The sequence below is a fragment of the Pinus tabuliformis genome, chromosome J (genome assembly GCF_031772625.1).
Source record: "Pinus tabuliformis cultivar Carrire ecotype Pingquan chromosome J, CPIR1, whole genome shotgun sequence".
In the NCBI taxonomy this organism is placed as follows: domain Eukaryota; kingdom Viridiplantae; phylum Streptophyta; class Pinopsida; order Pinales; family Pinaceae; genus Pinus; species Pinus tabuliformis.
This window is the reverse complement of record NC_142295.1, coordinates 312,380,249-312,402,111: the sequence shown is the minus strand read 5'-3', so window position 1 is coordinate 312,402,111 and position 21,863 is coordinate 312,380,249. Positions and strand designations below refer to the sequence as shown.

Here is a 21,863-nt window from a genome sequence, read left to right as displayed (position 1 = left end):
TGCTGCTGCTACCCGTCTTCGACTGTCGTCTGATCTCTTCCTGGCAAAGCGCCGCCCACATCTCGTCTTAAGGTGGGAGAGTCCCTCTGCCCAATATACTCTGGACAAATACCTCCCAGTCTTCTGAGATAACATTCAGGGTTGTTCTCACCATCAACTCATGATCCGGCGTGGCTTCTATAGTGGTTAACTGATCTTGGATTTCATTTAGTCCTCCGAGGAAGGTGTCAATCGGTTCTCCCTTCTTCATCTGATACGACCTCAACTGATTCTCAAGTAGCATTCTTCTTTGCACAGAAGAATGCTGGTACAATTTCTTGAGAGCCTCCCACATCTCAAATGCCGTTTCCTTGTCGGCTATTTGTGGTACTACATGATCCTTGAACCCGTCAAGGATGATGCTCTTGGCCCTCGCCATTGCCTCCTCGTACTTGTCGTTATCATTGGGGTCGACTGGGATAACTATTACCTTCAAGGCGACGTTCTTGACACGATTTTTGTCAAGTACGGATAAGATTCTGGCCTTCCAGACTGTGAAGTTTGATGCTTCGTCCAGTCTATCCTGGATTCTTACTCCGTGTAGTGCCATGATGCTCCTCTACTTCCCTCCTAGAAGTTATCTGTTCGACTCCTCTGAGTCTCTACTTCCCGTTTGGAAGTTCTCTTCTGGACTCCCTTTGAGTCCTGATTTCCCTCTTGGAAATCCTTCTGCTGCTGTTGAGATGCCCCTACTCTGATCGTCTTGTGCAACTGCACCACTGATCCGGGTTCCTCGGCTAGAAACCCTCGGTAGCAACTCCTCTGGCCTTGCTCTTTCAGGTATTGTTCTGACTATAGTACCTCGCCAACTCCACTTCGCAATATTCCCGCAGCCTTCTAAACCCCAGCGACTTGAAGGTGAGAGCTCCTAGGCTCTGCGCAATCCCGACACTAGTAACCCGACCTCCTTAGCGAACTGCGTCAGCCTTCCCAGCTATTGTGTGGCTCTGCATCAGGCTCCCTTTGCCTCCTTAGCTTTTGTGCTGCCTCCTCTCAGCTCACTCTTGATGACGCAGGCACTGCGTCATCCTTCCTTGTTGCTGCTCTGCTAGAAACAACTTCTGTCACCTCGGGACAACTGTTTTCTGCTGCTATTGCTCCGCTTGGCAGATGTTTTTTAGTCCTTCTGTGATCTGCAATCACCCTCTGATACCATGTTGAAGTTTCTAAGTTTACTTAGTTAGAAACCCTCCATGCACTTTATTAGATTTATTCCTACCTACTTGTTATTTTCCAAGTTATTTACAATGTAAATATTGAAAATAAATACTAATGCATGCTCAACATATTATAGATCAACAACTAAAAGAAACAGAAACAATCATGTCATATGACACCATTATTTTTGGACTAATGTCCTTGGAAAAATCCAATGCGGGAAAACCGGTGCAGCTATTTGAGGGTTTTCTTATTAAGCAATACCAGAGTACAATCTGGGTGCCGAAACTGGCCTACCCAACAGAGAATTTCCTTGGCAGTAATACCTCTCAATTTTTGACAAATCTTCTGGCCGAAACCCTAGAAAATCCTTTCGGTAGCTACTCAGCACAAATCTGCCCCCAAAACCCCAACGTCAGCCCCTCTCTGCCTCACGCTGGCCCTGCGTCACCTTGGATGGGTTTGCATCAGCCCTGGGATGCCCTGTGTCAGCTCTCTGGCCCTCTGCGTTAGCAACGCTGGCCTCTCTAAGGCTCTGCGCAACGCCCGACTGCCTCTGCATGAGCCCTGGCTGGCTCTGTGTCACTCTCCTTGGCTACTGCGCTGCTCTCTCGACACTATCTCTGCCTCTCTATCTCTCTGTACTCAAATGCCCCTCAGCTACATCTCCCGATCACTAATTCTATCTCTCTTAGCAAACCCCGCTCTAGAGAATAGGATGACTGATCACTCTGGTGTCTTCTCCAAGTGACTCTCAAGCCTCCTGTTATACTTTTCCTGTTGACATATCAACAACCGAGATTAAGTTTCTAATCAATGACTAAGATTAGATCTGGCTTGATCCATATCTTTGGACCATTCTAACACAGTTTCATATTAATACACATTAATATTTTATTTTCCTTAAGTTTAGACTTAGGGACTCCATTAAAAATATTAATTATTTTAATATGTTTAGAATCTGCCCAAACCCTTTCTGGGTATTGGAGATCTCATGTGCCCTAGCCTCTCCACCAAATTTCGTGGCTAGAGCACATCCAATGCTACCCCAAATCAACATGGAATATAGACTCCTTTGACCACTTCTTTCGATATTAACCACAATAGCCCATCTCACTTCTTTTCTTGGTTGTCTATTCTTTATCTACTTGCATGAATTTGACCACCTACCGCCTCCTCTCACATACACTACTCTGTTATTATATCCTTTCTGGCTTCTATGCCATGGACGACCAGATCCATATTCGTCTTGAGTGATGCTGTTAAGGCCATTCTCCTATGGACAAAGGTGAATCAACAAGGGTGTAATAGAAAAGAAGACATTGTGGATTTTTATCTATAAGTAATCTTCCATTTCACCCTCAGTCACAAAGTTCATTTGCCTAATCAATATGGAAATTTCAAGGAATTGATTGATGCAGCAACTAAAATTAGTTTTACCAAGATTTGCAATTTTGTCACTTCTCTTTGTCCTTTCTTCGCTCATGTGCCAAATTTTCATTTTGCCTCCTGGCTTCTAGTTTTTTTTATCATTTTAAGGATTTTAACTGCAGTTTACATGATAAAATTTAATGGGTTTTGGTAATGAGCCTTATTGTGGCTTGCCATATTGTTGAATCCTTTATTTTGGCATAACTTTGAAGTCGATGTTTATAGCTCTCTCTCACCATTCCTTAATTTTCATTTTGGAATTTGACTTGCTGGATGTCATGACTCTTTTGGGAATATCAGTGGAAATTGGAATGTCTCTCTTCCTATGTGCCAATTAGTATGGTGTGCAAGTCGAGGAAAGGTTTAAAGGGAAACATATTTGCTTGGGTGGTTGGTTGTCCATGTTAATGTTATGAGAACTGTAACGTACTGGACTGTACCAGCCAGTATTAATATTTTCAAGGGAAAACCAGTCTGAATTTCTGTCACAGACTGCAAAAGGCTGGTTCAGTATGGAACTGGTCAGTCTCGTACAATGCTACAAAGGACCCTTTGAATGTAATTAAAAAAAAAACAATAATTTATGAGTGGGGCAGCCTAGTATTTGACCATATTGCCCTACTAATGCTATGCAATTAGCAAGATAAAGGAGAATGTCACTTTTACTTAAATTTTTAGCATTACCGTTAATCGTTTCAGGATGTTTGGGAGTGGTTCCAACCTCATGGGATTTCATATGGAGAAAGTAGAATTTTAGATCCCACTCATAATCTAGTAGACTTAACAGTTTTTAGGCTTTCAGGATTGGGGGGATTGCAACGTTTCCATTGGAATCTGTTATGTATGACAGTATGGAACTAGCATTTAATCAAGAGCACAAAGCCTCTATGTATCTCGATGTTGGTGGCATTGATTGTTGAACTCCTCTGTCATAACCTTGGTAAAAATGTACCCATCACTCAAACAAAATATCGATTTGACATGTTGAGCTTTTCCATCTCATTTTAATGCTTAGATGGTGATATTGATGATGAGGATCCCAATTTAGGCAAATGATTTTGATGATATGTAGGTATTTGCTGTAGCATAATTTTTTTTCGGACTCTAGAGGCCATCTAGAGCCCCTTTGTTGATGTATTTTTGGTTCAAAGATCGATTGCACTTGGTGCTATTTTGGTTATATGCACCCTTGCTATATATATGAGAAACTTTGCATATTTGTGTATAATGGTTTGGATTCATATGGATGCACATGAATATATACGTTTTTTTTTCAAAATTTGTATATTTATGTATTTTTTGATCGACCGGTTTTTTGGTCTAGGTTTTTCCTGGTTCCGGTCCAGTTCACATTTTTGTGCTCTATTGGTTTGATGAATGGTCCGGTTCTGATAACATTGGTCTAAGTAGACCAACCAGTCCATCAATATCTGCTGGTCACTCGGTCAACCCACTGTCAAGGATGGCCAGTTCGCTCAACTGGCCCATAGATTCTGCCAACATACGTGATGATTGACCTCTTATTGTGTAATTTTTCTTGTCAGTGTTATAAATACATGCATATCTAATTGAGGAGAAGCCCAGACCTTCCATGATTATGTACTTATAACTCTTCTTGTACAACAGAGCCAAGCTTTATAGTTGTTGAATATTTATCTGAATATTTATATATTTTTTGGTCAACTGGTTTTTTGGTCTGGTTTTTCCCTGGTTCCAGTCCGGTTCACATTTTTGGGCTCTACCAGTTTGATGAACAGTTTGGTTCTGATAACATTGGTCCAAGTAGACCAACCAGTCCATCAATTTCTGCTGGTCACTTGGTCAACCCACTGTCGAGGATGGGCAGGTCGCTCAACTGGCCCATAGATTGTGCCAACATACATGATAATTCACCTCTTATTGCATAACTTTTCTTGTCAACGTTATAGAGACATGCATATCTAATTGAGGAGAACCTAAGACCTTCCATGATTATGTACTTATAACTCTTCTTGTGCAACAGAGACAAGTACTATAGTTGTTGTGACAGTATATCTTGAATATTTGTCTGACTCTTCTATTCTCATTGTATGAAGCTTTCTACAAACCATTCATGTTCCTCTGCCTGATTACGTTTTATCTTTTTAGAATTTCATATATTATAAAAGTTGTTACATGATAATTAATAAGATAAGTCATAAACCTCTATTGTTAGCTGTCTATTTCCTAAGATTTTAGAAACACAGTTACTGGAAAGCAGTACAGCGATAAAAAAATTGTTCCATTGACAAGTACTGTTTGGACTTGTGGAGTAGTTAACATATTTAAATTTTCAAGGAAGTATTGATAATATATTATCATTGTACAGGTTCCCAAGCATATGAAGGCTCCAATTTATGTATATTACCAGCTTGATAACTTCTATCAAAACCACCGACGGTAGGTGGAATGATTTAAGTAATACTTCTAGTGGATTTCCTTTTCTGTTACCTTTTTCTATTTCTGATGTTCTGTTGGTAAGTACCAAATGTTATTTGATTGGTATTTTCCCACTGACTATGTTCTAGGAATCAAGTAACAGAGTAAAATGAGGAATCCAAAAACCTACTGGAAATAGTTACGTAAATTGGGATTGAAAAGGCAAGATATTTTTCATTTGCAATTATATTCCTATTTTTTTTGTGCTTCAAATTTTGTGATAAGATATTTTAGCAAGCATTCCTTTTTAAGTGCAATAGTTTCTTTGTGTCTTTGTTAGTGAGGTGAGCATGCTGCTATATTTATCATGGATACTATCAAAACCCTGACAATAAAAAAATGTTTTCTGTTTCTCTTCAATTTCTTTTGTTACTCCTAGGATATGTTCTTCCTTCTCAATGAAGAACATATCCAGATTTATTTTCTCACAACAATTTTTATTTCCAGAAATTTATTTTATTATCCTAATAAATTTTGAACTTTGAAAAATAAAATAACTGGTATTTTAACATCTAAGAATTTATATGCAATGGAAAAAAAAATCAAAGAGAGATCAATCACACATTACAACAGATAAACACCCACAACAATTATCCTTCATGAATTAATCTTAGGAAAGTCAAGGTTTCGCCTATTAAATGGAGTTAGAGAAGGAAGGGTTCAGCTAAATTTAGCACATGCACTAAATTTGGTAGAGGGACCCACAAGTGGGGCCAAAGCGCAGATTTCACTTTTTCTATTGTTTTTGACGTAGTAAAATTTGAATTTTCCTATAGTAAAAAATTAGAGCTATCTCAACCATCCAAGGAGATTTAATCTTAGCCATTCGTGGTGGTGGTGGGCCCAGGTCGACCTCTAAGAGGAAAAAATGGCACATAACTTGGTTATTATGCACTAGAGACTTGGTTGCAGAAAGGCAACAAGAAGAGGCTAGGGTTTCAACGAATCAGGGCTTCAGATCAACATAGATACAAGGAGAAAGAGAGGTTGTTACAGCTTCAGATCTTTTCAGCCAGCACATACTTCAGCCAAGCCGTATTCAGTGCCCACAGGAGGCCGTGTTCAGACCATATGAAGCTGTACGAGTTCATATAGTGCGCAGATTGACTGGGCTGAGATGCTGAGAGAGGGTGTATCAACATGTGGAGGAATTTGCAGAAACAAGGGAAGCTTTCCCTTAATAGTAAAATTTTTCTGAACAATACTTTTGCTGAAACAACCTAATAGAAGCCACCAAGTTTGCAGGTTTTCCCCAGTTGGGGTTTCTTGGGTAAATTTGTTGTGTATTTTTTTCTGTTGTGTTTGTCTTCCTTTGTTCCTTATTTCTGTTGCATGGTAGTTAGTAAATTCAACATATTTGTGGGTTAAAGTGAGTTTATTTTTCAGCTTTTAGTAAAAATTCACAGATTAGTTCTCTGGGTTTTAAGAAAACTAACATGGTATCAGAGCCACCTCTCTGAGTGAAGATCAATACTCGTGTTTTCTACCTTAGGAACAGGTTAAGGCGCAGGAGAAAGGTGCAGTACAGCTGAAGGGTCGCACGAGGGTTTCTAAAAGTGTGACCCAGAGTTTTGACCCTTAGAGCACAGTTTTTTACTAGTCAGAAGAATGCGCTAGGGTTTCTAAAAAGTTCGACCAACATAATGTCTTATCAGGGTTTGAGACCAGGGTAGAGTTTGGACACAAATTTCTTCTCATGGAAGGAGAGGATTACAGTGGTGCTTGAGGAGCAGGGTGTGATGGAGTTTGTGGAGAGCCCACTAGGCACACCAACTGACTCCTAGTAGTTGGCTCAACATAACAAGAATGACGCTAGAGCGAGAAGGATCATTCTTGAGGGATTTAAAGACCATATTTTGCCACATCTTTTTGACAAAAGACTGCCAAAGAAATGTGGACAACCATTTTGAACCTCTACCAGGGCTCCAGTGAAGCCAAAAAACTCGTGCCTTAGGACAAACTAAGAAACATCTGGATGGGCAAGTTTGAGCCCATAATCTCTTATCTCACTAGGTTCACCCAGGTGAAGGACGAGTTGGCTGGTGTGGGGGAGACATTACCTGAAGCAGATATGGTGAGCCTTGCGTTGTTAGGGCTTCACAAATCATGGGACAACTTCCAGGATGCAATGAGTGGCAAAGAGAAGCTTCTAGATTGGGAGCGGTTGTGGGGTGATTGTGTTTAGGAGGAGATTTGGAGGCAGGCTAGATTTGGAGCTCATGTTAAGCATGAGGAAGAGGAGAACTTTGCCCTAGCTGGCAAAGGGGGCAAGGCCAAAGGCAAGAAGGGCACAGGAGGGGTCGAGTCCAGCTCCAAAGGCAAGAAAGAGAAGAAGGATCTCAGCAAAATAAAATGCTTCCAGTGCCATCAGTTTGGACACTACGCCACCAAGTGTCCACAGAGGAAGAAGGGGTCCAAGAAGGACCAAGTGGCAACTTCGACAAAGGTGGATGAGTTTAGTTCCAAGTTTGAGAAAGAGTTCTTGCTCATAGCTTGCATGGCAAGCTTAGTAGCCAACAACATATGGTACATTGATAGTGGAGCATCCAACCATATGACTGGGAACAAGGAATATTTCAGCTAGTTGATGGAGGACATGCAGTTTCACATTGAGCTAGGAGATGATGGCAGGTACTTGACCAAGGGCATGGGTACTGTCAGATTTGAGAGGGAGTCTGGTAACCCTCTTCATCTCAAGGATGTCCTCTATGTTCCAAGCCTTAAAAAGAACCTTGTTTTTGTTTCAACCCTAGAGGACAAGGGTTATGAGGTCATTTTCAGCAGAGGAAAGGCCTACCTCAAGCCCTTAAATTCTGGAGCCATGAAGCAGATTGGTGTGAGGGTGAAGAACCTTTATAAGCTACAGTTTGAGATAGTTGCGACCTTGAGTAGCAACGAGGAGGGCCATGAGTAGGGTCGAGATTTTGGGGAGCTATGGCACTGGTGTATGGGACATTTGCACCATGGAGCACTAAAATTCCTCAAGGAGATAGCCACAGGGTTGCCACAGTGCAACACAGACCAACATGATATGTGCAAGGGTTGCACACTTGGCAAGTATGCCAAGACATCCTTTCCCAACAGTGAAAACCGAGCCAAGGGCATCTTGGACTTGGTTCATTCGGACGTATGTGGTCCATTCTCTTCTCCATCCCTCATGGGATACAAGTATCACATCACCTTCATTAAAGACTATTCGAGGAAGACGTGGATCTTCTTCATGAAGAAGAAAGACGAGGTGTTCTCAAAGTTCCAGGAGTTCAAAGCATTGGTAGAGGATTAGATAGGAAAGAAGGTCAAAGTGCTGAGATCAGATTACGAAGGGGAGTACATCTCCAATGCCTTAAAGGATTTGTGTGCCATGGAGGGCATTAGGAGAGAGCTCACCACACCCTATAAGCCTTAGTAGAATTGGGCAGTAGAGTGCAAAAACAAGAGCATTGTTGGAGCGACCAAGGCCATGTTGCATAACCGAGGATTTCCATTATTTCTTTGGGCAGAGGCATGCAACATTGCAGTTTATCTACAAAATAGGAGTCCACATAAGGTGCTTGGACGAGTTACACTAGAGGAGGCATTCTTCGGCAAGAAGTCAGATGTTTCTCACTTTCGGATTTTTGGCAGTTTGGTTTACTTCCATGTGCCTTCAAAGAGTAGGAAGAAGTTAGAACCTACAACAGAAAAAGGCATTTTCGTGGGCTATAGTGAGACATTGAAGGCGTATACGGTATAGGGTGTATGTACTAGCACAAAGTAAGACAGTTATCAAGCGTGATGTCAAGTTTGAGGAGGAAAGGGCTCTCAACAAGTCCTTACAGTCTGAGCAGGCTACAACTCAGGTGGATGAGCTGCTAGCTCCTAAGCAGGAGGCCCAGCCAACCCCTCAAGCCACATCACAACTAGATGTTGGGCAGGTTGTACAATAGTCAGTTAGGGAGGTTGCACAGGAACTGGAAGAGAGAGAAGAGTGAGCAGGGCCCACTCTAGCAAAGACACCTAGCATAAGTAGAAGGAAGCCGAGGTGGGATGATTAGTTGATTCACGAGGCTCAGGATAGGGTTGGGGCACCCAGTTCCATATTCAGGTAGAGAAAACAACCTCAGAGATATTCAGGTTTTATGGCATTGATGACTAAGGCCATAGAAACAGAACCTTCTAGCTACAAGGAGGCAACCTCTTAGCAGGTTTGGCATGATTCTATGGTGGAAGAGTACTCTTCCATCATGCAGAATGATGTCTGGGATATTGTGCCTAGGCCGCAGGGCAAATCTGTGATTGCATCTAGGTGGGTCTATAAGATTAAGCACAAAGCTAACAGGAGTGTGGAGAAGTACAAGGCTAGATTTGTAGCCAAAGGGTTCTCTCAGGTGGAGGGCATTGACTATGATGAGACTTTTGCACCCGTGGCCTGTTATTCATCCATTAGGACCATTATAGCACTTGCAACTCAGATGGGGTGGAAGATCCACTAGATGGACGTGAAGACTACCTTTCTCAACGGTGTGGTTGAGGAAGAGATTTACATAGAGCAACCAAAGGGGTTTGAGGCACATAGCAGGGAGACACATGTGTGCAGGCTCAAAAGAGCTCTATATGGGCTCAAGTAGGCCCCATGAGCATGGTACTCTTGCATTGACAACTATCTTCTGGGACTGGGCTTCACCAAGAGTGAAGCTGACCCTAACCTTTACTACATTATGGTTGGGGGGTAGCCTCTCATTCTTGTGTTGTATGTAGATGACCTCATATTGATAGGGGACGAGAAGCTCATCAGTGACTGCAAGAAGGATCTTGCAACAAAGTTTGACATGAAGGATATAGGGCTCATGCACTATTTCCTTGGGTTGGAGGTTTGGCAGGGAGATGGACAAATTTTCTTGGGACAAGGCAAGTACGCTCTGGAGATTCTCAAGAGGTTCTGCATGTAGGATTGCAGGCCCATGGCCACGCCTTTGGTGACAAATTGGAGGAAGATAGATGCTAGTAGAGCAAAGCCAGTTAATGCCACTCTCTACAGACAACTTATCAGGTCGTTGATATATCTGGTGAACATATGACCAAACATATGCTATGTAGTGAACCTGTTAAGTCAGTTCATGGTAGAGCCTATTAGAGTGCACTGGGTTGCTGGTAAACATATTCTCAGATATGTCAGAGGCATAGTGGATTATGGGTTGACATATTGTAATATTCCTAATTAGCCATGTCTAATTTGAAAATTCGATTTTGTCCAAATTTTACCTTCTATAGTTATTTTGTAAATAAAAAAAGTGAGGAAAGGGGACATAACTCACTTTAGAATAAAAAGTCACTTCCTAGTAGCACAACGTTGTGACTTAAAGAGGAGCCAAGGGGGCCAAAGAGGGGACGCAGAAATGGAGCCCACGCAAACACATGGAGGGACTGCGCAGGAGGGAAAACGCACGTGGCAAGAGGGGAATCACGCAGGAGGAGGTGAGCCTTGGGATTGAGAGAGGCAAAGGCTATAAATGAGAGAGGAACCCCCTCATTTTGATCATTCCGTTATGAGCATTTGTGATAGTCATTTCGACTTGGAGCACGCTGGCTGTTTAGCTAGTCTGCAGCACTATTTAGTGCATTGAGTGTCTCCGTTTGGAGATCTCACCCTTAGCCCTGGGGAACCTCGAGTGCCTGCTGGGGCAAGGTATTCCCATTGGCATTCCAGCAGTAGTTTCATCAGCCTTTTTGCAGCAGTAGTGGTAGCGTTTTGGAGGACTACGCAGAACTAGGAAAGGGACACAGTTATGAAGGACTGCGCAGTACTATGAGAGGGACCCAGTTCTGGGTTGAGGATTTGTAGGAGGTTTGGTGCTGAGAGGTAGAGCAGGGGATCAGCCCTTGCAACTGGAGAGTTTTGGCAGAGGTTTCAACCATATTTTTGGAGGGCTGCATTCAGTGGCAGCGCAGAGCACTGAGAGACTGCGTACCCCAAGGGGGTGATTTTCGGGGGTCGGCCATTCCAGGAGAGCTTCTGGGTTTTTCTGGGTTTCTTGAGTAGAGTCCGATTCCAGAGTTTCAGCCTTTTCTGAGGAGGGGAGCAGCCCCAAATGCTCATTTGATTTCTAGCAGCAGCAACATAGCAGTTTCCCAGTAGCTTGGACGCAGATCAGAGAGGGGCCATTCCTTCGCTATTTTGAGTATATTTCTTCACTTGCCTAGTGCAAGTAGAGGTGCCATCTTCCTGATCACCTCTTGTACTCATTTTATTACTTAGTATAATAAAATGGCTTAGCATTCTCTCTGCATTTCTTGTGTATCTGCTTATGGTTGATTTGATATATATATTGTATCATTGTTATTGTATCTCTTTGAGCATTCTCGGCTATTATACCACTTGTGTGTTTCTAGTATACTCTTAGACAGAGTCTGGAAAGGGCCATGTAGCCTCCGGATCTCGTCCTCTTTTTAGAGGCGACATATCTGGTAAATGCCCTCCTAGTCCATCTCTGGTTGGAGTTTGCTTGTGTTTGAGGTATATTCCTGATAAAGGATATTACAGTGGTATCAGAGCATAGATCTGGCTCAGCCTGTGGATCTAGCAATCTATGACACCGGGGGAAAAGCCCTATATCTGTTACAGAGGTCGGAGATACAGAGACTTTGGGCGTAGGTTGGAGAACACTTACGGAGAGGGAGACTGTGTTCCGGTAGTAGACGCAGAACAGGAGGAGCCTGTAGTGGACGCAGAGCAGAAGGAGCCTGTGGTGGACGCAGAGCAGGAGGCTCCGATGGCAGATGATGACGGGAAGAGATTTGCGGATATGCTCCTCAAATCAGTGCAGGATCTGTCGAGGCAGATTGAGGTGATGGGACAGAGATTCATGGTAGTAGAGGCCAGACAACGTGAGAGACAACGAGTTTTCCAGGTTGGTGAGGGATCGGGTGCATCCCACCATTTGCCAGAGCAGCGTGATACTGCGCAGTAGTTGGCCTCACATTCCCCTACACGCTCTACCATGCCCACTTTCTTAGGAGCAGACACGGGGGCAGTAGCCCAGCAGGAGGCAGAGCCCGGACATATGGGCGATTATTTTGCAGAGTACCAGGCCTATGGGCAGGAGTTCAGGGACGCCCTCTCATTCAGAGATTTTGTTCAGCTCCAGCAGGATAGCAGACCCCGCGACCATCACAGGGGGTACCGGCATTACCATGATGGTGACACCCACCGTGTAGCGAGTAGATTCCACTTGCCTACATTTGATGGTTCATCAAACAGTTCGGCAAAGTATTGGGTGGAGAAGCTGGACATTTATTTCCAGCTTAACCAGATGTTGGAGACAGAGGCCATCATGGTGGCAACATTGCATTTGAATGGTGAGGCCCAGGATTGGTGGTTTCATGGGATGGTTACACTCGGGCATTCTACAGTGACGACATATGCTGAGTTTACCAGGAGATTGATGGAGCGATTTGACTGGAGGGATCCAGAGCAGCATTTTGTTGAGCTGACGAGGCTCAAACAGACAGGGAGCCCAGAGACCTACATTGCAGATTTCTTGAGGGTCTCCGTGATGGTGCCAGACCTATCCACGGCGCGGAGGGTCTATATGTATGTTGAGGGGTTAGCAGAGCCACTTCAGGGTCTAGTCCGATCCACTAGACCAGCCACACTCCAGGACGCTATCAGCAGGACCCGGGACTTACAAGATGTCTTACCCAGGACTCGGACGCCTTACCCCTAGAGACAGACTTTCCAGTCTAAGGGGAAGGACATGAGAATTCCACCTCCAAAGGGGAGTCCAGGACGAGTACAGCGTGATGATGATGCCAGGAGGGAGCTGAAGAAGAAGCGGTTGTGCTTCACATGTTAGGAGCTGTGGGCACCGGGACATAGATGTGCTGTTGGTAAAGCACATTTCATTGAGGTCTTCTCTGAGAGCAGTGGAGAAGAGGATGACGAGGATGATGGGGAGGCAGGAGATAGCCATGCCATAAAGGGACCTTTACCACGTCCACCAGCAGCAGCAGGAGGTGCATCATTTGCACCCACCGGAGGGGCCCTTGCAGCATTGCAAGGAGTTCCCAAGTATCTGACGCGTACGAGGGACAGTACGTGGCCAACAAGTATCAGTTTTGGTTGACAGTGGGGCAACCCACAACTTCATTGATGCACAGATGGTTGAGTGGAGAGGTATACAGACAGAGAGCTTCGATGGGTTTTCTGTCTTGGTCCCATGAGATCAGACCATGATGTGTGCTCGTTATGTTCCAGAGCTTTCAGTGATGATGGGCACCTACACATTGACTGACCACCTTTTCGTGGTCGATATTCCAGACACCAACATGATATTGGGTGTTCAATGGCTTATCACTCTAGGGAAGGTCACGACGAATTGGAAGACCCTAGAGATGGAATGGGATGATGAGAAGACAGGGAGGCATGAGAAGATACGGGGATAGCACACATATCCGCCTCAGACTGTTTCGGCTCATCGGGTGGAGGCAGTCTTCCGGAAGGGAGACATAGAGTGGGCAGTGGAGCTACGTGCATCAGAGGCAGGGAGTACAGGGTAGTCGGCACATCCAGAGATACAGTCCATCCTTGATCGGTATGCCATAGTGTTTGGGGAGATTCCACCAGGACAACTACCGGATCGGGGGTTTGAGCACACCATCGAGCTAGAGCAGGGCATATAGGCAGTGATCACCACCCCCTATAGGCACCCCAAAGCCTATCGGGATGAGATTGAGAGGGCTATCCAGGAGTTGCTGGCTCTTGGGCACATTCGACCAAGCACGAGCCCTTTTGCTTCTTCTGTGGTGTTGGTGAAGAAGAAGGACGGTATGCTGAGGATGTGCATTGACTACAGGGCCCTGAACAAGAAGACCCTGAAGAACAGGTACCCCATACCCAGGATCGATGAGTTGATGGACGAGTTGAGAGGGGCACGTTTCTTCTCAAAGATTGATTTGAGATCGGGGTACCACCAGATTCGCGTGAGGGAGCAGGACCAATGTTGCACGAAGCGGGAGCGAAGCGGAAGCGCGGAGCGCGGAAGCGTCATTTTCCAAAAATCTAGGAAGCGAAGCGTCCGCGGAAGCGTCTGCTATATATATATATATTTTTATATTTTTTTGCATTTATACTCAAAACAAACATCCCAAATACCAAATTAATTGTAGAAGACATGAAAACATGCATATTTTTGCATAAATCAAGATAGATATGGCATCCATGATTCCATTGTAGTTACTAGTATGTAGTAATGTACAACAATCATCTATATTCTAGCTATTACAAACATACATCAAATTTTTAAGCATATTATAAAACATAAAACATTTAAGCATATTATAAAACATAAAACATAGAGCATATTATGATTTATCTAGCAAGTGAGCAACTGTCAACATTTGTCATGTCCAAAATTCAAATAATAATGTTTACAAAATATGTCACTTGAAACTAAGGCAAAGTTATATGGTATGTTTATAAACCATATCATAAAAATGTGAAGTCGGAATTATTTCAAAAAAAAAAAACCTTAGTGCAAAGGTTGAAATGGATGTCGCATTTAAAAAAAATCATATTCAAAGTTTATATGACAAACTACATGTTGCTAAGGTGGGCGCATTTGTAAACCTTGGAAGCAAATGTATTCGATATATTTTAATATGGCATATAAAGTGTATGCTATAGAATTTTATTATGTCGCATTTAAAAAAAATCATATTCAAAGTTTACATGGCAAACTACATGTTGGTAAGGTGGGTGCATATGTAAACCTTGGAAGCAAATGTATTCGATATATTTTAATATGGCATACTTTATATAAAGTATATGCTATAGAATTTTATTATGTCGCATATAAAAGCCATTGTAATGAAGGCAACTTGAAGGTTATGTAAATATATGCAACGGTTATCAACGGAACAGTTATTGGTCCACGACAGCCCATTCAGCGTCAGTCAACATTGCCATCGGGGACGGCCATTGTTACGTCTACATCAACAGGATTGCAACGCAATCCACAGAAGGTTTTCCACGTAACATGGCATCGTTGTTTATGTGGAAACCAACGCAGAAAAATCCAACGCTGCACAGTTTTGGTTATGTGGAAGCCAACACAGAAAAATCCGTTGCAAATCCAGTCGTATCACGGAGATTTACGAAATAGATCAGTCGAATCAACAATCCATGCAGGAACAACGAAGCCAAGGTGGCTACAGAGCAAAGATAAATCCGACAAGATTGCATATGCATCCATCCACAAAATGAAGCTCGATCATCGAGGAAGTACGAATTACAATTAGCAATTTAGGTTCCAATTCCAGGAATCGTTTAAAAAAACCGGAATCGCGCCACCTCAATTTCGGAATCGCGATTCCTGTGGAGATTCCGGAACGCTTCCGCACGGGTCACGGTTCCGGGTTAGGATCCGGGGGGGGGGGGGGCGATTCCTGCAACCCTGAGCAGGACATTCCCAAGACCGCCTTCAGGTGTCACTATGGGCATTTTGAGTTCTTGGTGATGCCTTTTGGGCTAACCAACGCCCCAGTTACATTTCAGTCGTGCATGAATCACATCTTCCGTAGTCACTTGAGGAAGTTTGTGTTGGTATTCTTTGATGATATTCTCATTTACAGCTGGACTTGGGAGGAGCATCTCCAGCACATTGAGACAGTATTACGTATCTTACAGGAGCAACAGTTCTATGCCAAACTCTCCAAGTGTGAGTTTGGGTTGACGAAGATGTTATATCTGGGACACATCATAGGGGTGGACGGAGTGAGAGTCCACGAGGAGAAGATCAGGGCCATCAGAGAATGGTCGGAGCCGAGAAACGTGACGAAACTTCGAGGATTCAATGGCATTCGTACGTACTACCGGAAGTTCGTCAAAGGTTTCTCACAGCTTGCTGCACCCCTGACAAACTTGACGAGGAAGGGGGCATTCAGTTGGTCGGATACAGCGCAGCGAGCCTTTGACAGGCTCAAAGAGGTTATGAGTAGCTGCCCAGTGCTTGCATTGCCAGATTTTACGCAGCCATTTGTTTTGGAGTGTGATGCGTCGGGAGAGGGGATCGGCGTAGTATTGATGCAGGGAGGTCACCCTATAGCCTTTGAGAGCCGGAAGCTCCTTCTGTAGGAGAGGTTGTATTCTATATACGACAAGGAGATGCTGGCCATCATGCATGCATTGGCTAAGTACTGGCAGTATTTGGTGGGCAATAGGTTCAGGGTGAGGACTGATCACAACAGCCTCAAGTTCTTTTTGGAGCAAAAGCAGTTACAAGAGAGGCAACAAAAGTGGATCAGTAAGATCCAAGCATATGACTTTGACATTGAGTATGTCAAGGGTAAGAACAACGTGGTAGCAGATGCTCTTTCACGTAGACCAACCACGTTGTCTCTTATGAGCTTGGATACAGATTGGAGGGCTCGACTCTTAGTAGAGTACTCCAAGGACAGGTTTGCATGTGAGATTCTGGACGGGCAGGTGGCAGATGACAGGTACAGGGTGATCGATGAGATCATCTATTACAGGGATTAGATCTTCTTGACTGAGGGGTCTCAGCTCAAGAAGAAGATACTCCAGGCATCACATGACTCACCATTGGCAGGCCATCAGGGGTTTACCAAAACCTACAGGGCCATTAGAGAGAGGTTCTCATGGAAGGGACTCAAGGAGGACGTACTCCAGCATGTCAGAGAGTGCGATGTTTTCCAGAGGAACAAGGGGGAGATGAGCCATCCCGCGGGATTATTACAGCCTCTTCCCATTCCGGAGGGGAAATGGGAGAGTATTTCGATGGACTTCATCACAGGGTTTCCCATGGTACAGGGCAAGGATTGTATCTTTGTCGTCGTTGATTGGCTGACGAAGTACGCACATTTCTTTGCCATATTCGCACATTATACAGCAGCACAGGTGGCCGAGCTGTTCTTCAGGGAGATCTTCAGGCTACATGGTCTTCCTAAGACCATCGTCAGTGATAGGGACAACCGTTTTATGGGCGGGTTTTGGCAGGAGCTTTTCCGATTGGTGGGGATGGAGTTGACACCGAGTATCAGTTATCACCCACAGATGGATGGGCAGACAGAGAGTTAACAAGTGGCTGGAGGGCTAATTGCATAACTATGTCAGTAGGCAGCAGCGAGCATGGCTGAAGTGGCTGCATATGGGGGAGTACTGCTACAATACTTCACATCACATGTCCATTGGTATGTCACCATTCTATGCCTTGTATGGGTATCATCCTTTATCTTTTGTTGACGTGATGTTTGGTGATAGCAGGGCTCCTAGAGCCAAGATTTGGATCCAAGAGAGTTAGGATATCCTCCAAGCTCTCAAGGATAACATGGCTATAGCGCAGAATCAGCAGAAGCTGTATGCCGACAGGGGTCGGGTGGAGAGACAGTTCGAGGTAGGGGACATGGTCTACCTACGATTACAGCCATACCGACAGTCGTCACTGAAGCAGAAGGGGGCTGAGAAGCTCAAGCCCCGCTTTTATGGGCCATACAGGGTGATACACAGGATTGGACAGGTTGCATATGAGTTGGAGCTGCCCCAAGGCAGCAAGATTCATAACATTTTTCATGTATCATGCCTGAAAAAGGCATTGGGGCAGCAGGTGACGGTGACAGATGAGCTACCACCCATGGATGATGAGGGGCATTTGGGATTGCATCTGGAGGCTATCATTGATACCAGGGAAAGGCAGCTACGGAGCCGGACGGTCCGGGAATTCTTGGTGAGATGGAAGAATTTGCCGGATGAGGATGCCACTTGGGAGAGTGAGAAGATCTTATAGCATCCATCACTTCAGTTGCTTGAGGACAAGCAACATTTTGCTGGGGGAGACTGTAATATTCCTAACTAGCCATGGCTAATTGGAATATTCGATTGTGTCCAAATTTTACCTTCTATAGTTATTTTGTAAATAAAAAAAGTGAGAAAGGGGGACATAACTCACTTTAGAATAAAAAGCCACTTCCTAGTAGCACAACGTTGTGACTTAAAGAGGAGCTAAGGGGGCCAAAGAGGGGACGTAGAAATGGAGCCCACGCAGGCACACTGCGCAGGAGGGAAAACACACGTGGCAAGAGGGGAATCACCAGGAGGAGGTGAGCCTTGGGATTGAGAGAGGCAAAGGCTATAAATGAGAGAGGAACCCCCTCATTTTGATCATTATGTTATGAGCATTTGTAATAGTCATTTCGACTTGGAGCACGCTGGTTGTTTAGCTAGTCTGCATCACTGTTTAGTGCATTGAGTGTCTCCGTTCGGAGATCTCACCCTTAGCCTCGGGGGACTTCAAGTGCTTGCTCGGGCAAGGTATTCCCATTGGCATTTCAGCAGTAGTTTCATCAACCTTTTTGCAGTAGTAGTGGCAACGTTTTGGAGGACTACGCAGCACTAGGAGAGGGATGCAGTTCTGAAGGACTGCGCAGTACTGTGAGAGGGACGCAGTTCTGGGTTGAGGATTTGCAGGAGGTTTGGTGCTGAGAGGTAGACCAGGGGATCAACCCTTGCAGCTAGAGAGTTTTGGTAGAGGTTTCAGGCATAAATCTGGAGGGTTGCATTCAGTGGCAGCGCAGAGCATTGAGAGACTGCGTAGAAGCCCAAGGGGTTGATTTTCGGGGGTCGGCCATTCCAGGAGAGCTTTTTGGGTTTTTCTGGGTTTCTTGAGTAGAGTCCGATTGTAGAGTTTCAGCCTTTTCTGAGGAGGGGAGCAGCCCCAAATCCTCATTTGATTTCTAGCAGTAGCAACATAGCAGTTTCCCAGCAGCTTGGATGCAGATCAGAGAGGAGCCATTCCTCCGCTATTCTGAGTATATTTCTTCACTTGCCTAGTGCAACTAGAGGTGCCATCTTCCTGATCACCTCCTGTACTCATTTTATTACTTAGTATAATAAAATGGCTTAGCATTCTCTTTGCATTTCTTGTGATCTGCTTATGGTTGATTTGATATATATATTGTATCATTGTTATTGTATCTCTTTGAGCATTCTCGGCTATTATACCACTTGTGTGTTTCTAGTATACTCTTAGACAGAGTTTGGAAAGGGCCAGGTAGCCTCCGGATCTCGTCCTCTTTTTAGAGGCGACATATCTGGTAAATGCCCTCCCAGTCCATCTCTGGTTGGAGTTTGCTTGTGTTTGAGGTATATTCCTGATAAGGGATATTACACGTATAGAAAATTTGATGAAGTGAAGTTGGGAGGCTTGTCAGGCCAGGGTAACTCCAGGATGAGTGGGAGAGAAAACTGATTATGTTTATTCATTAGCTAACTCATATTTATATACATGAATACAACAGATCAGTTCATCTTCTAGATGACTGTCCAGTTCACCCATCCGTTTCGGATTAGGTGTCAACATTCCCCCCCTTAATCTGAAGGGATGTTGGTGAGTCTAAGCATCGTTCTGAATCTTTCAAGCTTTTCTCTTCCAAGCGCTTTGGTGAAGATGTCTGCAATTTGCTCGTTTGTGGAACAATGACGGAGATGGATTGTTTTGGCCTCAACATGATGTCGGATCAGATGATATTTAGTATTGATGTGCTTAGTACGATCACGGAACTTTGGGTTCTTGGCCAACTTTATTGCAGATGTGTTATCAATCATGAGTGGAGTTGATTGTATTTGTTTTACCTGCAAATCTTCAAGAATTTTCCTGAGCCACACAATTTCTTTCGTTGCTTCAACTGCTGCCACATATTCTGCTTCTGTTGTGGAATCTGCTGGTACTGATTGTTTGCGTGATCTCCAGGAGACAGCTCCTGATCCAAGACTCATAGCATATCCTGAAGTAGATACCCCAGTTTCTTTGTCTCCATCGAAGTCTGAATCAGAGTATCCAATCAAGTTGAAGTCGTCCACTTGTGTATACTTGATTCCAAGGTCTTGAGTTCTCTTCAAGTACCTTAGAACTCTTTTTGCAACAGACCAATGTCCCTCACAAGGCTTTTGCATAAACCTGGAGAGGATTCCAACATCAAATGAAATGTCTGGTCTGGTAGTAGTGAGGTAGATGAGACTTCCTACAAGCTGTCTATACTTTGTTGCATCCTCAAATTCCTTTCCTTCAATAGATGTGAGCTTCAAGTTTTGTTCCATTGGAGTACAAAGGGGATTTTACTCTGTCATGCCAAATCTGTTTAACAAATCTCCAATGTATTTCTTTTGAGAAAGAAATATGGACTTTGGATGTTGGGTTACTTCAATGCCAAGATAGTAATGAACATAGCCCAAATCAGTCATTTCAAAAATTTTTCCTAATTCTTTCTTTATGGATGCAATATAGCTTTCATTGTTCCCTGTCATTAAAAGATCATCTACATATACCACAAGATATACAACTGTTTTGCCAACTTTCTTGACAAATAAAGTTGCATCATCAAGATCAAAATGATTGAAGTTGAGTTTCAGAAGATGCTCAGTTAGTTTTTCATACCAGGCTCGTGGTGCTTGTTTGAGGCCATACAAGGACTTCACAAGTTTGCATACTTTGTGTTCATGTCCTTTCACAGCAAATCCTTCAGGCTGGGACATAAAAACATTCTCTTTTAGATCTCCATTCAAGAATGCAGTTTTTACATCCATTTGATGGACTTTCCAACCGTTCTGAGCAGCTAGTGCAAAGAGTGTCCGGATGGTTGCCCATTTTGCTGTGGGGGCAAAAGTTTCCTCATAATCGACCCCTTCCTTCTGTGCAAAACCTTTTGCCACAAGCCTAGCTTTATGCTTGTCAAGTGAGCCATCAGCTTTGTACTTGTTCTTGTAGACCCACTTGCAGCCAATTGGTTTGGTTCCAAATGGAGGATCAACTAGCTTCCAAGTGCCATTCTTTATGAGGGCATCATACTCCTTCTGCATCGCTTCTTTCCATTCATCATGAGAAGCAGCTTCTTTGAAGGAAGTTGGTTCAAAATCTGTAGACAAGTTCAATTCACAATCATAAGTAACATCCATATCAACAGGTGAATTAGAGTTATCTACATCACCTCCATCTTGTCGGTTTGTATTTCTGGTTCCTGTTTTTCCAATTTCATCAGGATGAACGCTTTCAAGTGTCTTTGTCAGCCACTTTGGGGGACCTTTCTGAGATGGTCCAGGCTGCTCTGTTGATTGAGTTGGGTCTGAATCAAGATTGAGTCTCCCAATTCTATCAATTACATCACTTAAAGCATCATTGGTTGTTGGAGTGTCATGCAGGGGAGATTGTTCTTCAGAAGGAGATTCCACACGTTGATCTAGTATAGGAATCCCCCCTTCAAGATGTGGAATCTGATTATCAAACTCTTGGAATGATTTCGGTTTTGTGAATCTATCCAAGCGATCAAGTTGCCGCTCAACAACACTGTCAGATTTGGATGATTCAAGAAAAATGACATCTCTAGATAAAACAAACTTTTTATTTACTTCATCATAGAGGCGGTATGCTTTAGATGTGTTTGAATACCCCAGGAAGATACACTTACGACTTCTAGCACCAAGTTTGTTTCTATGTACCTTTGGTATTAAAGCATAACAGGTGGAACCAAATATCCTGAGATGTTTTACCGAAGGAACATGTCCATACCACAATTCATAAGGAGTCTTGTTTCTTATAGCACTAGATGGACATCTATTCTTTATATATGCAGCACATAGAACAACATCAGCCCAAAACATTGTCTTTACATTTTTGAAGAAAAGCATGGATCGTACCATATTCAAAATTGTTCTGTTCATTCTTTCAGCTACACCATTCTGTTGAGGATTATAAGGCACAGTTGTTTGATGTTTAATCCCATGTTGGCAAAGA

At 43.7% G+C, this 21,863-nt stretch overlaps 1 protein-coding gene across 8 annotated transcripts in view; it reads left to right on the top strand.

The window, feature by feature from the left end:
• Nucleotides 1-21,863, top strand: part of LOC149226985 (putative ALA-interacting subunit 2) — a 121,574-nt gene that overhangs the window by 65,715 nt on the left and 33,996 nt on the right. For all 8 annotated transcript variants that reach the window (XR_016247763.1, XM_089377658.1, XM_089377656.1 and 5 more), the window contains one exon: nucleotides 4,976-5,046. Coding sequence is in view for 7 of the 8 variants with exons in the window: in XM_089377658.1 (XP_089233784.1) it covers nucleotides 4,976-5,046 (71 nt within the window). In the remaining variant the exon portion in view is untranslated. The remainder of the gene's footprint in view (nucleotides 1-4,975; nucleotides 5,047-21,863) is intronic.